The sequence below is a fragment of the Oryx dammah genome, unplaced genomic scaffold (assembly GCF_014754425.2).
Source record: "Oryx dammah isolate SB20612 unplaced genomic scaffold, SCBI_Odam_1.1 HiC_scaffold_8, whole genome shotgun sequence".
NCBI classification, from domain to species: Eukaryota; Metazoa; Chordata; class Mammalia; order Artiodactyla; family Bovidae; genus Oryx; species Oryx dammah.
This window is the reverse complement of record NW_024070192.1, coordinates 38,899,060-38,918,035: the sequence shown is the minus strand read 5'-3', so window position 1 is coordinate 38,918,035 and position 18,976 is coordinate 38,899,060. Positions and strand designations below refer to the sequence as shown.

General features: G+C 42.6%; 1 protein-coding gene and 1 non-coding gene across 4 annotated transcripts in view; both read right to left on the bottom strand.

Annotated features, from left to right (window-relative positions):
- The window catches only part of SMG6 (SMG6 nonsense mediated mRNA decay factor), a 198,714-nt gene that overhangs the window by 112,473 nt on the left and 67,265 nt on the right, over positions 1-18,976 (bottom strand). Inside the window, exon 1 of one of the 3 annotated variants that reach the window (XM_040243776.1) lies at positions 14,614-14,870. The exons of the other annotated variants lie outside the window; for them this stretch is intronic. Coding sequence (XP_040099710.1) covers positions 14,614-14,665 — 52 coding nt within the window. The 5' untranslated portion in view covers positions 14,666-14,870. Of the gene's footprint in view, positions 1-14,613; positions 14,871-18,976 lie in introns of those variants that run through there. 3 annotated transcript variants of the gene reach the window in all.
- TRNAK-UUU lies at positions 807-879 on the bottom strand. Its single transcript has one exon. It is a non-coding gene; the product is annotated as a tRNA-Lys (tRNA).

The window sequence follows — 18,976 nt, the reverse complement described above, 5'->3', positions numbered from 1 at the left end:
AGCAGCTGCAAAATTAAGGAATCCCTCATGACATCATAAAAAGGGTCGATGGTTTACTGGGGAAAGTATAAAAATTAATTACATATTCCCACATGACCCCTTTCCCCTAAATCTGTACACACCCCCTCCTACCTCCACACATTCTCTCAACAACAACAACCAGAAGCCACACTGATGAACAGGGTACAAACACGGCAAACAAAACCCAGGAAGAGAAAGTTCGCTGGTGCACCCACTGTCTGCACCACACATTTGGGACTGGACAAGGAATACCTAGTCCTGGAGTTTTTACACATAGAGCATCCTTCCTCAACAAAATTATAAGCCCCTTGAGGACAAGAGCTATGTCAAGATTTCACATCCTTGAAAATTAGCACCATGAAGTGGTTCAAGAAACAACTGCTGCTCTTAACAGCAGGTACACTTGCCTCTCCATTTGTGGATCATAAACGATGATTCCACTGTGGCTAGAAATAATAACTAAGATATAGGGAGACCTGTACACAGCTTATATGTGTGTGTGTGTTTAAATATATATATATATATGTATATGTATATGTATATAAAATCACAGAGCTTTACAAAAGATCTGCACAGGAGGTTATTTTCCCTTTCTGACAACTGAGAAAATAGGCTCAGAAAAGTTAAATGGCTGGCCCTAGGTCAAAAAGCCAGTAAGTGTCAGCCCTGGGATTTGAACCCAGTCTGTCTGCTCTTACACATATACACTGTTCCCATACCTTGTGGTTTTTTCCTTTGGTTGGTTTCTGGATATTTTTTTGGCCCCGCTGCTTGTAGGATCTTACTTCCCTGAGCAGGGGTTGAACCCAGGCCCTCAGCAGTAAAAGTACTGAGTCTTGACCACTAGACCACCAGGGAATTGCCCATACCTGGTTCTCAAATGCCTATGAGTCAAGTTTCAAACTCCAACTCTTCTTCTCTCCTTTGCTAGGAACATAAAAACCTCAGACTACTCCACAGTTCTGTACCAAAAGCTCTGCGATAACCATGTGGAAACTGACATTGAAAACACCAACACTGGCGAAGAAAATGAAATACTTAGGTATAAATCTAGCAAAATATGAATAGGATCCTAGGCTGAAAGCTACAAATGCTGATGAAAGAAATAAAGAATAAGTGGAGAGCCTTATTAACATGTTCATGGACCGGAAGAATCAATATCGTAGAGATATCCATTCTGCCCACAAAGATTTATAGGTTTAACACAATTACTATCAGAATCTGGGCAAAGATTTTTGTAGACAAAAACTTCATCCTAAAATAAAACGTTAACCTTTATACAAAAAGGCAAAGGACCTAGAATAGTTAAAACAACCTTGCAAAAGAACAAATTGGAAGGAGCCATTCTTCCCGATGTTAAGTCAAAGAATGACTGCCTTTTCAACATATATTTGCTCAAGCAACTAGATATCCACAAACTCAGATGTTCTTCAGTGATGAATGGTTAATCAAATTGTGGAATATCCATATTATAGAATACTACTCAGCCATAAAAAAAAAAGAAGAAACTCAACCTAAATGTTACACCTTACACAAAAATTAACTGAAAATGGATCAAAGACTTACATATGAAACATAAGACCATAAACCTTTTAGATGAAAAACAGAAGAAAGTCTTTAGGACCTAGGACTGAGTGAAGATTTCTCAGACTTGATGCCAAAAGTACAGTCTATAAAAGGAAAATTGATATGCTACATCTCATAAAATTAAAATCTGTTGCCCTACTGTAAGACAATGAAAAAGCAAATTACAGACTGGAAAAATATATTTGGAAACTACGTATCTTACAAAGGACTAGTATCCTGGCTATATTAAGAACTCTCAAAACTCACCAATAAGAAAACAAATTGTTCAGTTAGAAAATGGGCAAAAGACATGAACAGACATTTCACCAAAAAAGATATACAGGTGAAATATCAACACATGAAATGTTGTTCAGTATCTTTACAGTTTACATCTTTACATTTACAGTTATATCCCATTAGGGAAATGAAAGTCAAAACTACAACAAAACATCACTAAACACCTATTAGAATGGCTAAAATGACAAATAGTAACACCACCAAAAAGCAGTGAGGATGAAGAGAAATTGGACGATATACACATAGCTGATTGGAATATAAAACGATACAGCTACTCTGGAAAACAGTTTGGCAGTTCCTTTCAAAACTAATAATACACTTATAATATGACCCAGCAATTATACTCTTGGGCTTTTATCCCAAAGAAATGAAAACTTACGTTTGCACAAACACCTGTATGCAAATGTTCATAGTAGCTTTATTCACAATAGCTTAAAACTGGAAACAACCCAAATGTTCTTCACTGGATAAATGGTTAAACAAACAGTGGAACATCCATACTATAGAATACTACTCGGCCTCATAAAAGACCACTGATAAAGGCAATAACATGGACAGTCTGTCATGGAATTATGCTGGGTGAAAACAGTCAATTTCAAAAGATTACCTGCTATCTGATCCCATTTATATAATATTCTTGAAATAATGCAACTGCAGAGATAGAAAACAGGGGTTAGCATCTGGAGATAGAAGGGGGGATGGTTCTTAGAAGGTAGCATCATGAAGGAGCTTTTGTGGTGATGGAACAGTTCTGTGTATTAATTGTGAAGCAGTACATTAAACTACCTGTGTAGGGATTACCCTGGTGGTCCAGTGGCTAAGACTCTGAGTTCCCAATGCAGTGGGCCCGGGTTTAATAAACAAACAAAACAAAAAAAAAAACAAAGAAAAACACCCTGCAGGCTGCAATGGAGGAGGAAGATGCCGTGTGCTACAACTAAGACCCAAAGCAGCTAAATAAATAAAATTTTTAAAAAAGAAAACAACAAACTACCTGTGTGGTAAAACTGCACACAACTGCACACGCAGACACACACACACACACACGAGTGCATGTGTAACTAGGGAAATGGGAATAAGGTCCACGAGTGTACCAATGTCAAGTTCATGGTGCTGACACTGCACTAAAGTTACGCAAGATGCTAACATTAGGGAAGGTGGGATGAAGGGTGAACAGGACCTCCTGTGTGTATCAGTTCAGTTCAGTCGCTCAGTCGTGTCCAACTCTTTGTGACCCCATGAATCGCAGCACGCCAGGCCTCCCTGTCCATCACCCACTCCTGGAGTTCACCCAAACTCATGTGAATAGAGTCGGTGATACCATCCAGCCATCTCATCCTCTGTTGTCCCCTTCTCCTCCTGCCCCCAATCCCTCCCAGCATCAGGGTCTTTTCCAATGAGTCAACTCTTTGCATGAGGTGGCCAAAGTATTGGAGTTTCAGCCTCAGCATCAGTCCTTTCCAATATATATATATATTTTTTCTTACAATTTCCTGTGAATCTGTAATTATTTCAAAATGAAAAATTTAAAACAGGCAAGTAAAGTAAGCCAACAGACAAAACCCAAAAAGACTGGACACAGGATTCCAGCAATGTTTTTCTTTTACACAGAAAAGGACGACTAAGACATTCTGAGGGCAGCTTCTCAGTTGAGAATCCTCTCAACCCCTTGTTCTCATGTGCTGCCCGGCTTGAGAGGCTTGACATGCCCATCCGCATGGTTCCTTATCTGGACTGAGCAAGAAACTGCCAGGGGCAACCAAAAGGAAAGTAAGAAAAAAGAAGGGAAAGTTCACTTTAAACAGAACTTCTGTCCAAAGAATAAGGAGTCAAGCAGGAGAACTCCATCAGCAAGGCTATGACTCATCGGACTGGTAAAATCCATGACAAGCAGCACTAAGTGAAGGTGATGAGAAAGTGAAGAAAGATGACAAGAAGAACGAATTGCAGAAGCTAAGTGAGCTGTTTAAACATGTTCTTGCTGTTCAAAAAATAAGTAAAGGTATAAATCTCAAACAAACGGTATGTACATTCTTTAAACAAGGGCAGGTGGGGTGGTAGGGAGTTGTTTTAACACAGAAGTCCTAGCACTGATATCTTCATAAATGAAATTGCTTACGCATTTTCAGGGCTGCACTGCTTTGGACTGTTAATCAGATGGATATTAAGATTTTTTCAATTAGCAGCATGAGCTGAGGCTGCTGCTGCTAAGTCGCATCAGTCGTGTCCGACTCTGTGCGACCCCATAGACGGCAGCCCAACAGTGTCCTCTGTCCATGCGATTCTCCAGGCAAGAATACTGGAGTGGGTTGCCATGTCCTTCTCCAATGCATGAAAGTGAAAAGTGAAAGTGAAGTCGCTCAGTCGTGTCCGACTCTTAGCGACCCCATGGACTGCAGCCTACCAGGTCCATGGGATTCTCCAGGCAAGAGTACTGGAATGGGTTGCCATTGCCTTCTCCAGCAGCATGAGCTACAATACTATTTTAAACTGCTCCTTTGTCAATAAATCTGTAAAGATCAAATTTAAAAAAAAATAGATTTCATAAAAAAAACTGACTTTTTAAAAGACAAAAATAAAAAGTCACAAAAATTTTCTCACTGGGAGAAAATATTTGTAAAACATATATCTGACAAAGGACTATCAAGAATATATAAAAAACTCTTCCAAATTAATAAGATACATCAAAAAATGGGCAAAAGACATATGCAGATGGCAAATAAGAACATGCTGAACATGTACTTCTGGTAAGATGCTCAACATTAGGGGAATCAAAATCATGAGAAACTCTACCCCAATTAGGATGTCTATGATCAAAAACCCAGAAAATAACGAGTATTGGTGAGGATGCAGAGAACTTAACTCCTTACACACGCCTTTAGGGATATAAAATGATATATAAAATGATATAATCACCTTGGAAAATAGGTGGGAAATTTCTCAAAAAATTAAAACAGATGACTTAGGTATACCACTCCTAGGTACCGACCTAAGAGAAACGAAAGTATATGTTCACACAGACTTAACACTTGATCGCATACAGCAATTTTACGTGTTAACAGCCCCAAACTGGAAATAAAACCAGTATCTATCAACAAGGGGATAGATAAACAAATTGTGGTATATCCACACAATGGAAGACCAGTCAGCAACGAAAAGGAACAAACTCCTGTATCACTCAACAATGCTGATGAATGTCAAAATCAATGTGGAATAAAGGCAGGACAGAGGGAGGGTGAGGAAGAGCAGAGAGAACTTACTGTTGAATTTCAGAAAACTCAAATTAATCTACCGTGACAGCAGATCAGTGGTTGCCTGGGACTGGGAGGGGATGGTTAGGGAAGAATAGATTACAAGCGAGCACAAGGAACTTTTATTTTAAGGATGAAGGATATGTCCACTATCTTGATTGTCATGATGGTTTGTCTAAATTCATCCAACTTACATGCTTTGAGTATATGTAGGCTAAAATACAGTTATATCCCAGTAAAACTCTTAAAAAGATTTTTTAAATTAGGGAATCAACTCTTCAGATTTTTCATAGTTTATAACTTAAGAGACTGATTTAATCAAGAAAGCTGGACATCTATCCAATACATAGAAAGGCCCTGAATAAGCTGTTTTGCACGCATTACTCTGATACTGAGAAAAACACGGCCAACTGGCACTGACATCCCCTACTTTGTCATTTTTGTTCGGTCTCTAAGCCATGTCTTACTCTTTGAGACCCCATGGATTGCAGCACACCAGGCTGCACTGTCCTTCACTATCTCCTGGAGATTGCGCAAACGTGTCCATTGAGACGATGATGCCATCCAACCATCTCATCCTCTGTCATCCCCTTCTCCTCCTGCCTTCAATCTTTCCCAGTATCAGTTTTTCCCAGTATTGGAAAAAACTCATTTCCAATGAGTTGGTTCTTCACATCAGGTGGCCAAAGCATTGGAGCTTCAGCTTTAGCATTAGTCCTTTCATTGAATATTCAGGATTGATTTCCTTTAGGACTGACTGGTTGATCTCTTTACAGTCCAAGGAACTCTTCAAAGAGTCTCCTCCAGCACCACAATTTGAAAGCATCAACTCTTCAGCGCTCAGCCTTCTTTATGGTCTGATTCTCACATCCGTACATGACTACTGGAAAAACTACAGCTTTGACCATATGGACCTTTGTCAGCAAAGTGATGCAGCCATGAAATTCCCTACTTTACAGACAAGAAAACAAAGCTTCAGAGGCTAAGTTAACTTTTTTCATCACGGTCACACAGCTGATATTAATAAATGGTTGAGTGGCGAATTCAAACCTTTGGTCTGGTTGACTGCAAAGCTCTTTATGGCGCTGTAACACAACTGCTACCTTCTGAAGGCACGGACATGACCTCCAGAGGTGTTAGGCCCTCTCCAGAGAGCAGCTTGGCTTTCCCTCTTCCTCGACATGGAGTTCTAGAGCCAAGAAATGTCCTGGGGACTTTACTGATACATCTTGGCAAGACAGATGGCAAACCACTTCTACTCTTTTCAAGGAAAACTGAAAACACTTCTAAATGAGTGCTCAGCTTTTTCCAGGAAATACCCATGCCATCTTAGAAATGGAATTCCAATAGATTTCCTGGGAAAATTCAATCAACTGCCAATGAAAACGTACTCTGGCTGTTTCCACCTTAGTTATATCTCCAGATTGATATTTCCGTCACTTGGAATTTCCAGCCTAATTCCAGGGTTATTCAATTCACGTCCCCTCTTGGGCAAGCCGAGCTGCTGCCAGCAGAATGGCATGCTGGCACCAGCCAAGCCTCTCAGGAATGGGGCCCAGTGGAAGTGCGCCTGCCACTCCAGCATCACATTTGGAGGAGTTACAAGTAGATCTTGGAGGACAGTGTCTCTGCTTCTACACTGCTTGCCAGAGGTTTGGGGAAGCTTGTCTCTCTCCCAATATTTGAGGGAAGCAAAAGAGGCACAGAAAAGAGTGGCAGCTTCTTGATTTCACATCAGGCAGCTAAATCCCCGTGGAATGCCATCAGGAGATCTGGGGAGTCTTGAGCCAGAAGTTACTTAAGGTTGTAGAGAAGAGAAGCAAAAGAGGCTTCCTAAGAGGCATGCCCATTGGCTAACCTAGAAGAAAACTTCTGCTGTAAAACTGTGATGGAATTAATACAGCTACATCGCTTCTGACGGAGCAGGCAGAGGTTTGGCATCTGATTCAAGCACGATGAAACCCACCTTTGCTGGTATGATGTTTCAGGAGCAATTTGGGCCCAAGGTAAAAGTCAGTGAGAAATAACACCAGCAGACACCTCATTCAGAAGAGGCTCCTTTGAGATGGCAGGCAGCGGAGCAGAGAAGTGTTCAGCTTTCATTTTAACAGATTAACTCAAGTTCTTTTCATTTTATGGTTTACTGAAGGATTTTTTAAAAGAGCTTGACAGTTTGCAAACAAGGCCAAAAATAAAACAACCCCGAGACAGGTAGGCCAGAGAGGTACCTAGAATAGGAAGGCTCTCTTGGACTCCTTTTGAGAAGCTTCCAGAATGCCAAGATTACAGCCATCAAACAAATTTAGAGGAGTCAGTACTGAAAATTGAGGCCAATGATGAAACATAATTCCTGGGTGGATTCCTCGAGTATCTAGATCTGCATGTTCATCCCAGCCTGCTCCAGCAACTCGCCTTGAAAAGCTCCTCAAAGCTGTACAATCCAAGATCAATGCCCAACCTACATCAAGTAAGTAATGACTTTATCCAACCCCACCCACTGTGGAGCATGTGTTTTTAAAGCAGAAAAGAGATCAACAGAATGATAGCTAAATAATTATGCCAAGGAAGAAAAGTGAGAAAGTTAGCACTCCATGAAGGTAACTAGAAACCCATGAGGCACCAGCTAGTCCCTGACTGAGAAGCTCTACAAAGGAGATTCCCTTTAGAATTTGTATTCAGGGGGCTGACTGGCTAGCTTGTTAACAATACTGGCTGAAATCTATATACATTGCTTTAAACAAGGTTTAAACTTTTTAGTTTCTACTTATTCTTTTATGCTTCAGTATATACAGTAACGTAATATATGTACAGTACATACAGTATCCATATATACAGTGTAACTGTATATAACAGTATACACAAGCTAGGGCAATGTATATACAACACAGGGCAAAATCATCTACAATGAATAACATTAAATGTAGAAAATCAGGACCAAGAAGAAAAATATAAATATGTCAATCATGCAGGTTAACAATCTTTCATGAATGAACTTAAAATTTGCCTCTGGATTTTCCTGGCAGTCAAAGCAGAAAAGGAAACACCAACAATAGTATACTTGTCAGTATTGGAAAGGAATAAGTATATCAGTTCCTCAGGAAAAACAAATCTTTTCTCAGCACTGAGTTCTAAAATAAATTTTTTTTTTTTTTTTTTTTTGGCCTCGCCATGCAGCATGTGGGATCTTACTTCCTAGACCAGGAATCAAACCTGTGCCCCCTATACTGGAAGCTTGGAGTCTTAACCACCAGACCACCAAAGGGAGTCCCTAAAATAATTTTTTAACATTGACTCTATTCAAAGGATACTGTGTGGGGAAAAACAAACAAACAATAATCTTGGAAAGGCCTTTATAACACATGGCATTATACCACATACTGTTAAAAGATATCCAAGAAATATTATCCTGAAGTTATCTGTGTGGTGAGACAAAATACATTATATATCACAGTCTAAGAATGTTCTTCCAAAAACACAGACGTAAGAATATTCTATATATTGATAGATATATAATGCTTTAAGAAACTCTTTAAAACTAAGTTAAAATAGTGCTAAATTAGGAGACTGTAATTCTTATTTCAAAAGCCTCCACAAAGGGTTTCCTTAAGTTGAGAGATCGCCGATGTCTAACATATCAGCCCAACACTCAGTCTGCAACATAGACCAAGGGTCAGAGAAAATTAAATGCAAGAACTACTTGCAGTTGATGATGAAAGGCTGCAGTATCCTAAAATCCTAAAGAATCTTAGATCAATGGGAACATGACATATGCTATAAAAGTCTTATTTTAAGGAGACCAAATGATACATTAAAATATATACGCTCTTAAATATATACATGCATAAACATAATGTGTGGATATGAAAGGGAAATGGTCCAAACTGTAAACTTTGATTTATGTACATTTTGGGGACATTTCCAAAACAAAAAGTTCAACAGCATGCTATAGGGCAAAGTGACTTAAAAGCTAAATTTATATTTGAACATTGGTGCTGAGAACAAAGCTCAGTAATTCCGGGATTAGCACCCCCTGCCAAACAGGCAGTCTTTAAGCACCAGCTCAACTTCATCTTCTTGGTGAGATTTCCTCCATTTGGAGGACAGAACTGACCTGCTTCTGCTTGGTTCAAAAGACCTAACAGATTTATTTTTAGAGCACTGCCTTGCCCCTTAGAGTGGGCCCAAAAGACAAGTGAAAACAGCCAAGAGGAAATACAATAGCAAACCTGCCGCCCCTGTGGCCCTGAATGGCCATTCTTCCACCCTCCCTCTCCGAAGCCCACCTCTTTCCTCTCCAATGTCTAAGTCTTGCCTTCAAGACCCAACATACATTAAACCTGTGCTGTGCTCCCTGACAGGCCTCCTGTGTCTGGGCTCAAAGCAGTTCCATCCATAACATGCCCCTAGCAGGTGGCTCAAAGCCACTCCAGCACAGGATTTATCAAGCTTCCCCACTAGGCCGGAAATCCCATGAGGGAAGGGTCTACAGGCAGACTCCCGTAAATCCCAAGCACTTGCCACAGTGCCTGGTCAATGGAGACGATCTGTTCTGAGCAGTACCGCACTAAGCGGTGGACTGATCCATTTCCTTAAGCACAGTCAGCCTTTACTAAGCAGCCACTACATGGGACAGCCCTAAGCTAGGCACTGAGCTTTCAAAGATGAATCAGACATGAAGCTGGACCCTCAAGCAGTTGAAATCCAAGAGGATCGATCCCCCGTGCATAGTTAACTATGAGCCAAAGAAGAAAGTGCAAACTACCTTAAGAGATATAGATAATGTGAGAAATGAATGAAGAAAGTCACCATTATAAAGTTTGGACAGGAAAAGCCTGCAAACAACCTAAGTGTCCATGACTGTTTAAATAAATTATGGGACATATGTATAAGAAAACACATAGTCATTTAAAAGGGTGAGATAACTGTAAAATACAATATACAAAAATGATATAATAGAGCTACTATTTACTGAACCTTTACCATTTGCTGGGAAGGGGGGCAGGCAGAAGGAAGCAGAGGTGTAGAAAAAGGCTTTCCTGGCTCCAGTCCCTTTTTCAGGACAATATCCTTGTCCTCAAGTTCCTTGCAATACATTTCCTCTCTTGCTTAAGCTATTTCAAGTTGATTCTTGTCATTTTCAAACACTCCTAACATACAAGGTAAAAAAGACTAGACAATGGGGTTGGCATTTGTTAAAGCTCATCAAACCGAGCACTTAGAATCTGTGCTTCACTGTTTTACGTGAATTACATCTCAACTTAGAAACAGTGAGGCCAAGACAGCATGAATAAATGGCGGACACTGGTACCAGTAAGACAACAACGGCACTGGAGGAGCAGTTCCGGGGCAGGGGTTCATCTGGTGCACTGCCCAGGTCCCCCCAGCACGAACACGCTCGCTCTCCCAGCTGGCGGGAGTACCGGCAGCCACAGATCTCAGCTGATCCCTCTCCCAGACCTGCTCTCAGCTGAAGAAAAGCGCTTCTCCAGTGCCACTCCCCCTTCCCGCCATAACTCACATTCATCGACCGGTGGATGGAGGGAGGGTGTGTAACGATTCAGCCCCGCTGGCCTAATCTGGGACTGCTCTGAAGGGTTAGCCCCTTTAAGCAGCTCCAGAGTTCCGTACAGGACTGGCTAAGGCCTCTGTTACGTTTGCAGTGAAGTTCAACTTCTCTCTGTTCCCCATCCTGCTTCCATCATGCCCCCTCGGGTAGTGGTCCTGAGAGCATTCCCCAAATAACTTCCTGGGGATGCAAACCTCTGTCTTAGGAGTATGCTCCCTGGGAAATCTGACTTGCAACATGTGAGAAACAGGATGAATCAATTTTTAGCAAGCTTCAGATCCCAGGTAAAAACATCCAACAAGGAGTTAGAAATGTGGGCTAGAGCTCAGGAAAGTTTTGGGCAGGAAAGATTTGGGAGCGATCCACAGAAAGGTGACAATTAAAACCATGGGATTTTACAATACACCAATGGGGAAAGGCTGAAGAGAGGAAGACCAAGGTAATAAAAAGGGCTGATATTTCATGTGTGGATAAGAAAGGGAAGACCCAAGACATAGGCAGAGAGAAGGGGAGAACAGAGAATACAGTCATTATCACCAAAAGCACTTCAGGAAAGTCTCCTGTCAACAAAGGCAAATACTACCAGGAGAGCTAAGAAGAATAAGACACGACACAACGAATGCTTAACAAACCCTGGTTAATTAAGCTGAGTGGGACACGTGGCCTGCAGGGTGCTCAGCTTTCGCTGGGTTGTCTTTGGCAGCTTCTGTCCTACAGCGATAGGCACAGACTCTACCTGAGTGCCCTGAGGCAGATCCACCATTGGATTGGTAAGCAAAGCAAAGCTGAAACGGTCCAGTACATGAACATAAGTGAGCCAAGACAGAGTTCAGCTGCTTAAGCAATTTGGAAGAAACCTTCTTCTGAAAGGTTTCTTTCAAGAGTATTCCCAGGGATTCTCTGAATTAACAGCTGGGATCCTTGAGAAGGCTCACTGTCCCTATGGACCAAATTCAAACCTCAGTCAAATCCACAGATATTTAAATAGACTGATTCTAGCACACTTTTTTTGAGGGGTGGGGACAGAAGGCCACAGGTATGAGAAGGGAGGAGGGAGGTAATCACTTACAGACATCAGTGACATCATCACTGCTTTGAATACAAATAAACAAGCTCTTCTTAGCCATGGCACCCTAAAGTAAATGACATCCCACACAAACAGGTGTTACATGACCTCCAGTCCTAGATCAGAGTAAATAATTTTACTTCTGCTCCTGTGCCCGATATAACTAGGTGCAATATTCAATGGCTCACTGGCCTTCCCTGGGTGTGGCTGAGGGATTCTCACACCTATGCCCCTTGTCCTGAGTCCTGCAATCCAAGGCCAAGGCATCACAGATGCCCAAGAGCCGGTGTGGCTCTATTTCCTGCAGAGATTTCAAACCTGTCAGGAATTCCGAAAGTCAGCACCAATTTCAAATCTGATCAGCATCTCTGAAAGTCACAGTTACCATACAGCTGAATAAAATATTTTTTCATAAATTTAACGCCAGTGTGTCTGTGTTTGGAAACTTTGAAAATACATGTTGTATGGTTTACTGCACTGGAAAAGGTGCCAACAGAGTTTCAAAGGAAGGGAAGTGTATAACTGTTTCCTTTCAAATGCATTTTCCAATGGGATCCATTCAGGGAAAAGGCTGGAACTAACTAAAACATTATTAAAAACTGTTATGGAAAGAGACAGGGAGATGGAAAAAGATAGACCCAAAAAAGCGAAATACATAACCAAGAGTGAGACAGACATATGAGGAAAAAGAAAGGGGATCTGGGCAGAGAGACAGGTTGGATGGGGAAGTGGGGTGAGATGGAGTTTTGTCTGGCAGTTGCTGTTCGTGGTCTCATACTGCTGCAGATCAATCGACCCGGGCTGCAGTGCTGCTGGCCCAGTGGCACAAGACAAACCACAGAGTTGGCTTCAAGTTCGGCGCTTGCGAACTGCTGACCTTCAGTTTTCAAACCAAAAATATTCTTTGGGAAACAGTAATACCAGGTTCAGCCCAACCAGCCAAGCAAAAACAAGGACTACTAACCTGAAGTAACACCCTATTCAGTTACATCAGGCACCAAGCCTTCACAGGCATCAACCGGGAAAATCGGCAAACCTGAAACCACACCCCACCAAAAGCTAACTCCAGATTCTGACTCAACCAAATAGGCAATGATAACCAGAAATGCTAAAGCAAGTGACATGGTGTTTCAAAGTTGGCTTGACCAAGACCTACTCAAGCAGGAAGGCCAGTCCTTGCTCACAGAGCCAGAGATATGGCAATTCTTTCTGAGGTCACATGTGCATGACTCCAGCGGAATCCGCATGCAATGCTTAGGGCAGGGTTTGGCACTGACTTACAAGCCATTACATTTCTAGACAAAGGATTAACAGTTTGTAGTGAGTTGTTTTTTTGGTTTGGAGTGTTTTTTTTTTTTTCCCCCTGTCTTTTTAAAAATTCATCTAAGTTAGGGTGATGCTAAAATCTATTCCTAAACTGAGATACTTGTGAGGGCAAAAGGGTGTGCTATTAGTAACTCATAAACAGGGGCAGGCAATCATTGGGCAAACCAGGACTTACCGTCACCCTAGCCTAAGCCATAGTAGTTGTTCTTCTCTCTGGGTCAGTATTATACAATTTCAGCTCAGAAGAATCTTATTTTAAAAGCCAGGACTGCTCCTGATTAGTGCCAAAGCACTTTTTGAGCTCTTCCAATGGAGAGGTAAACAAATCAATTAAGTTAACTGCAAAAACTAACAAGAAAGATTGGGCTTGACAATCAGGATTCTGGAGAAGCTAAAAATTCCAGGCAGCAGCTTCAGGGGAAAAGGGAATGTGCCACAGATGGACTGTGGAGGCTGATCCGCCCAGCCTCTCAGTGCTGGGCCCCGATGCCTCAGCCAGCTTCAAACGGCGAGTGGAGGGCGGGCAGACCTTGGTGCAAGTCTGCTGAGTTCCAGGCCATCATTCTTGAGGGTGTAATAACCATGGGCTGTAGCACACATGTTGAGGGATGAGGGAAAAAAATAAACAGAGAGACAAAAGAATGAGGATGCACTGCCAATTTCAATTGTGCAGCTTTTATTTTTAAATGCTTATCAAGCTGAGAGAGAGCAGAGTTCTTGGAAAACAAGGTTTCCTTTTTTCCAATGCCAGCGTAAAACACCCTCAAGGACGGGCACTGCACAGACTGTAACAACAAGGAACGTGGCCCTGCACCCTCCCAGCAGCACAGCCCGCCACGGGTCCCACGCTGCTCTGATTTCGGCTCAACTGAGAACTCGAAATAACAGGCCCAGTGCCTCTGGTAAAAACTGCTCTTTTTAAAATTTTTATTAATCTCCAAACTGGCTGTGTTAGAATTACAGCCCATTACCTACTAACTCTCTTCACTAATAAAATAAATTTGTAAAAGCCCTAATTACTACTTTTACTGAAGTACACTGCCTGGGGATCAAGTACAGGAAGCCAAGGACTCAACCAGTTGTCAGCGAGACTGGGATGGGGAGGGGCCCCGGGGGAGGATATGGAGTCACCAGAGGGAGGGGATAGGAGGGCCGCAGAAGAGGCTGAGCCCGTGCCCAAAAAGAAACAAAAGGCCACTAACCCTGCTGTTGTTCTGAACAGCCTCGAGAGGATCCATGCCATCATGGCATTTTGGGAGGCCTGTCACGGGTTAGTTACACAGGCCTGTGCTGCCCACGCCCCAGCTCAGCAGAAAAAGCGAGCTGCAGTCCAAGACAGATGGATCCTGGCCGGACTCTCAGCAGAGAGCCTGGAGAGTCTGACCAGTAAGGAAATAAACAACCATCTTTCCCACCTATCCCTCTCTCTCTCCTTGCCTCCCCACCCCCCAATCTAGGCCCCCAAAGAAGAAAAAGACACAAAACAACAACAAACGCGGGCAATTGCACAAGAGCTGTACCGTGAAGGCGAGGCCGACTCCATCGACTTCTGGGCTGTGCCCTGCACCCCATCCCAGAACACTGATTACAGAGCTGGAAACGTTCCTCACCCGCTGAGCCAGCCGGCCCCTCATCCAGGGCTGGTGTGGAGCAGTCTGACTAGAAACAAGCAGTCAACTCTGACACGCTCATTTGTAACAGAAGGTGTGTATGAGACAAACTAGTCCAAGCTTAGAGAGAAAGGAAGAACAAGACGTGACTGTCATTCTTAATTGTCCACAAAGAGCCCTCAAAGGCAAATCCTGTGCCTCTCTGAGACTCGGATAAACAGTATTTCTCCTCCAGAGAAAACTAAAAAAAAAAAAAAAAAAAAAAAATCAAGTGCTGCCAAAGAACCTCGTTTTTAAGGAATCCTGATAAGAAAACCTGCCATGGCAGGTGAGTGAAGCCTGTGGCGGATACACCTTTTAGGGACGACCAGACTGAAACCCGGCAGCTCACTGAGGTGGGGTCTGCACTAACTCTCAGCACATCACACGCCTGACCCTGAAGGAAGGACTGAGGAATGATCTCAATGGGGAAAAGCCGACAGCAAGGGCTGTGACACCAAAGCCACAGCCCCGTGGGCCCCTGGAGCCTCTCAAACTAAGCTGCCAGCTAGGGAGCTAACACTAGCTTTGGATGTAATGCAGCTCTGGTAGAGTAATTAATTTTTTTCTTAACTGGGATTACATTAATTTTCAAGGACTAATGGAGTCCAGCTGTAATGGGAAGAGCGGCTGTCGATGCACAAAGGCACTTGTGCATACAACATTATAAACACACACATACACACACACACGCGCGCGCGCACACACACACAGACCTATAAAAAGGATCCACTATAACAGGATATTTTTAGTTTCTACAATGCTGCACTAAAAATACAGCCCCGGCTGATACATCATGGCAGAACTATTCTCTCTCTGTCCCTTCAGGAACAGTTTAAAACATTTATTTTTGTTTCCTTTTTGCGATGGTCAGAGTAGAGAGAGAAAATAGCAACTCATTGATAAGAGGAAACGAGAGAGACATGAAAAATTGAAAACTACCTAAAAACTCATGGAGAGGTTTATTTTATTAGTTCTTAATAAATATCTTGCAGATTTCCTCAGGAAATACACCAGATCACATGTAAAATAGTTTGATACTGATGTCAACTGCATCAACATATGAAGTCTATTAGGGTGAAGCCACAGCAGGGTGATCAGCGTGCTGAAAAACTCCACAGTACTTGGAGGGAGGAGAGGGGGGGTCTCACGGCCTTCCAAATTCTTCGAGAGGTAAAAAAGTCAGCCAAGACGCAGAGAGAGAGAAAGAGAGAAAAAAAAAAAGATCCCACATCCTGCTTTCAGCTGCCAGCAATGTGAAGTGCCCAGAGATTAATTCTACGTCTGGCCTGGAAATGTGACTTTAAAGCATGAGGGAGGGGAGCTGGGGCGGGGGGAGTGAGGAGGAAAGAGGAAAGAGAAGGGCAGGCTAACTGAGGCTGGCAGCGGGCCACCAACCCCCTCCCAAAGCCATGTTTCAATGTAGACAGAAGTAAACCCCAACAGACAGCAGCGCCTCAGCCTGCCAGGGCCTTACACCAGCTGCAGCGCATCTCGCTCTCAGCTCGGCTGAGTGCAGATGTTCCCCACAGCATCACTTCCGCTCAACTTTCTTTTAAAGAAATAGCACACATATGTGGAGGCATTTCCACCACTTCCCAACAGGACGCTCCTTGCCTTTAAGGGCTTTGGAGCAAGGGTGAAACTGACAGCAGGTACCACGATGGCTGACTGAAGTGCTCCGCCTCCGGCGGGAAGGAGCACAAGCCACGGGCTACAGGGCATTAGTTAATTAAGGGGACTGTCTTTACAAATGTGGCTTCCTACTGTCTTCAGTGGGAGAGGGCCCCATAGTTTGGGGTAAAGAAAAAACAGGGGAGAAATATGTTGAAGATCTTACTCCTGGTTTCTCAAAGCAGTCCACTGTAGCATTACTGTCTCAAAGTGAAGGTACTGATGACTTGTCACCATGGAGACTGCATAAAGCATCTTTGGGAATCCCCTGGCAGTCCAGTGGTCAGGACTCCAGGATTTCACTACAGGGAGCCCAAGTTCAATCCTTGGTCTGGGAACTAAGATCCCACAAGCTGCACAGGGTGGCCTTGGGTCCGGGGGGCAGGGGGGCAGCGGGGGCAGCGGGGAGTACATATATATCTGTGTAAGTTTTTTAACACGCATATTTACTTGGCTGCAAGAAAGATATCAATTTTTTTTTAAAAAATTTAAGTTTGCTCATTTCTTACACACCTAAACTCATTTTATATAATCCCAGACCCTGGTAAGTTAATCAATTGATAATTAATGATTATTACCTAATTCTGAAGTTAGCTTTGATATTGCTAGGGATTTCAGAAAATATACAGTCTTCTCTTGTTCTCATGGAGTAAATACTCTAGTTGAGGGATCTATGTATTTCATGAAGCTAAAAATAACTGCATTTTTTAGAACAGCTGAATACCCTCTAGTTGGTCTGTTAGATTATTGACTCTTCTGGAATGAAAGAAGAGAGAAGAATCAGCAATGTCAAAAGAAAACAAAATACTTTTGTTTTTGAGAAAACAAAACCCTCAAAATCAAAGATGCTTTGTTTGAACCTCAAGTTAAAGAGAGGAAATAGGATCTTCCTGTAAGGGAAGGAGAGAGATACTGGCAATCAGTGACAAACAATTATGGTGAGAAGGTTTAAATCAGTAAATATTTAATAAATGTCTTCTATGCTCAAGGTACCAGATATAAAAACAGATTTGGAAACTGTTAACTAATTTGCATGATACAGCATATAACACAATCAGAGCTAGAACCTAATTTTACCTAACTTCAATTTTTTTGTCATTATAATTTCTAAAAATAAGTTTAATACAAAAATACTGTAATCACTATAGGAAACTATAAGAACCCAAAGAAAACACAGAAAACTGAAGACACCTTTAATCTACCCCAGGGAATCATGATTAAGTTTTGATGTATATCCATCAGTTTTTTCTGCTGAAATGTGTATATAACATGTATTATTTTACAAAAATGTGATCAACTGCAAACTTCATAACCACGCAGCCTTCAGAGGAAGGAGAGATCACATTTTTGGCAGCTGACCCCACCCCTAGGAGTCACTCGCCCAGGAAAGAGAAATGTGATGATCTGACTCCCCTGACTTGGCAGCACACACATCTGTTCCAGCCCTGTAACTCTCCCTGAGTTCCTTAAAGCAAAGAAATTTCAAAGGTATTTCATTCTCCTCTATCCTCCTTCTGCACATCCTTGAGCCCAAGTCAGTCAGGTGCACTGATTCCACAGAGATGCTGCCCTGGTACACCTTCCACGTGAGTGCATGCTAAGTTGCTTCAGTCGTGTCCAACTCTGTGGGACCCTATAAGACTGCAGTCTGCCAGGCTCCTCTGTCCATAGGGTTTCCCAGACAAGAATACTGGAGTGGACTGCCATGCCCTCCTCCATGGGAATCTTCCCTACCCAAGGATCGAACCTGCGTCTCTTACATCTCCTGCCTCGGCAGGCAGGTTCTTTACCACTAGTGCCACCTGGGAAGTTCACAGTGCTTCCAAAGCCAAGACTAACCAATGGAAAGGGCCATCAGAGATTATGGGAAACATCTGTATCCAAACGTCTCTGGCTGCATCTAGTTCCATGTGCTGCTGGCTTCTGCGCCCCCACTGGCACAGCCTTAATTCCTTGCAATTCTGCTCCGTAGACTTGTTTACTCCCAGAGATTTTGCTACCAAATAAAGACGGTACTTCCTTATTAACATTCTGTTACACACTGACAATTCATTCCTTAGTGAAAAGCAGGACAGCCACAAAAGGCAACAGTACCCTTTCCTCCTTGAAATGGCAAGACCACACAACCGCTGGCCTACACGCCCAAGTTAACTTTCGAGGCCTGAGCTCTTCCCAGCTGGCAAGCAGTCACCTGAGGTGAGGGGAGGGGAGGGGAGGGGAAAGGTCTCACTCCTGACAGTGCAGCCCCTGGTGACTCCACCTCTACCTCACTCTGCGAAATGTGTAAAAATGGGCTGCTATGCTGGTCCGGAACTTTTACAACTGATGCAGAAGATCTACTCTCGGGTGTCATTTCATTAAGCGCATAGGGTTCCTCACATCTCTTTACCAACTGAATGAAATTACAAATGGGGCTAAAATTCCCTCCAGCCGATGGAAATGAAAATACATTTGCAGAGCTGCCTAAAAATGTCTCCTTTTTAAGCTTTAAGAGCAATGAAGTAAATCATAAAGGATGACATTTTTAACTATAAAAATTTTTTTACAACTTTTGTACATT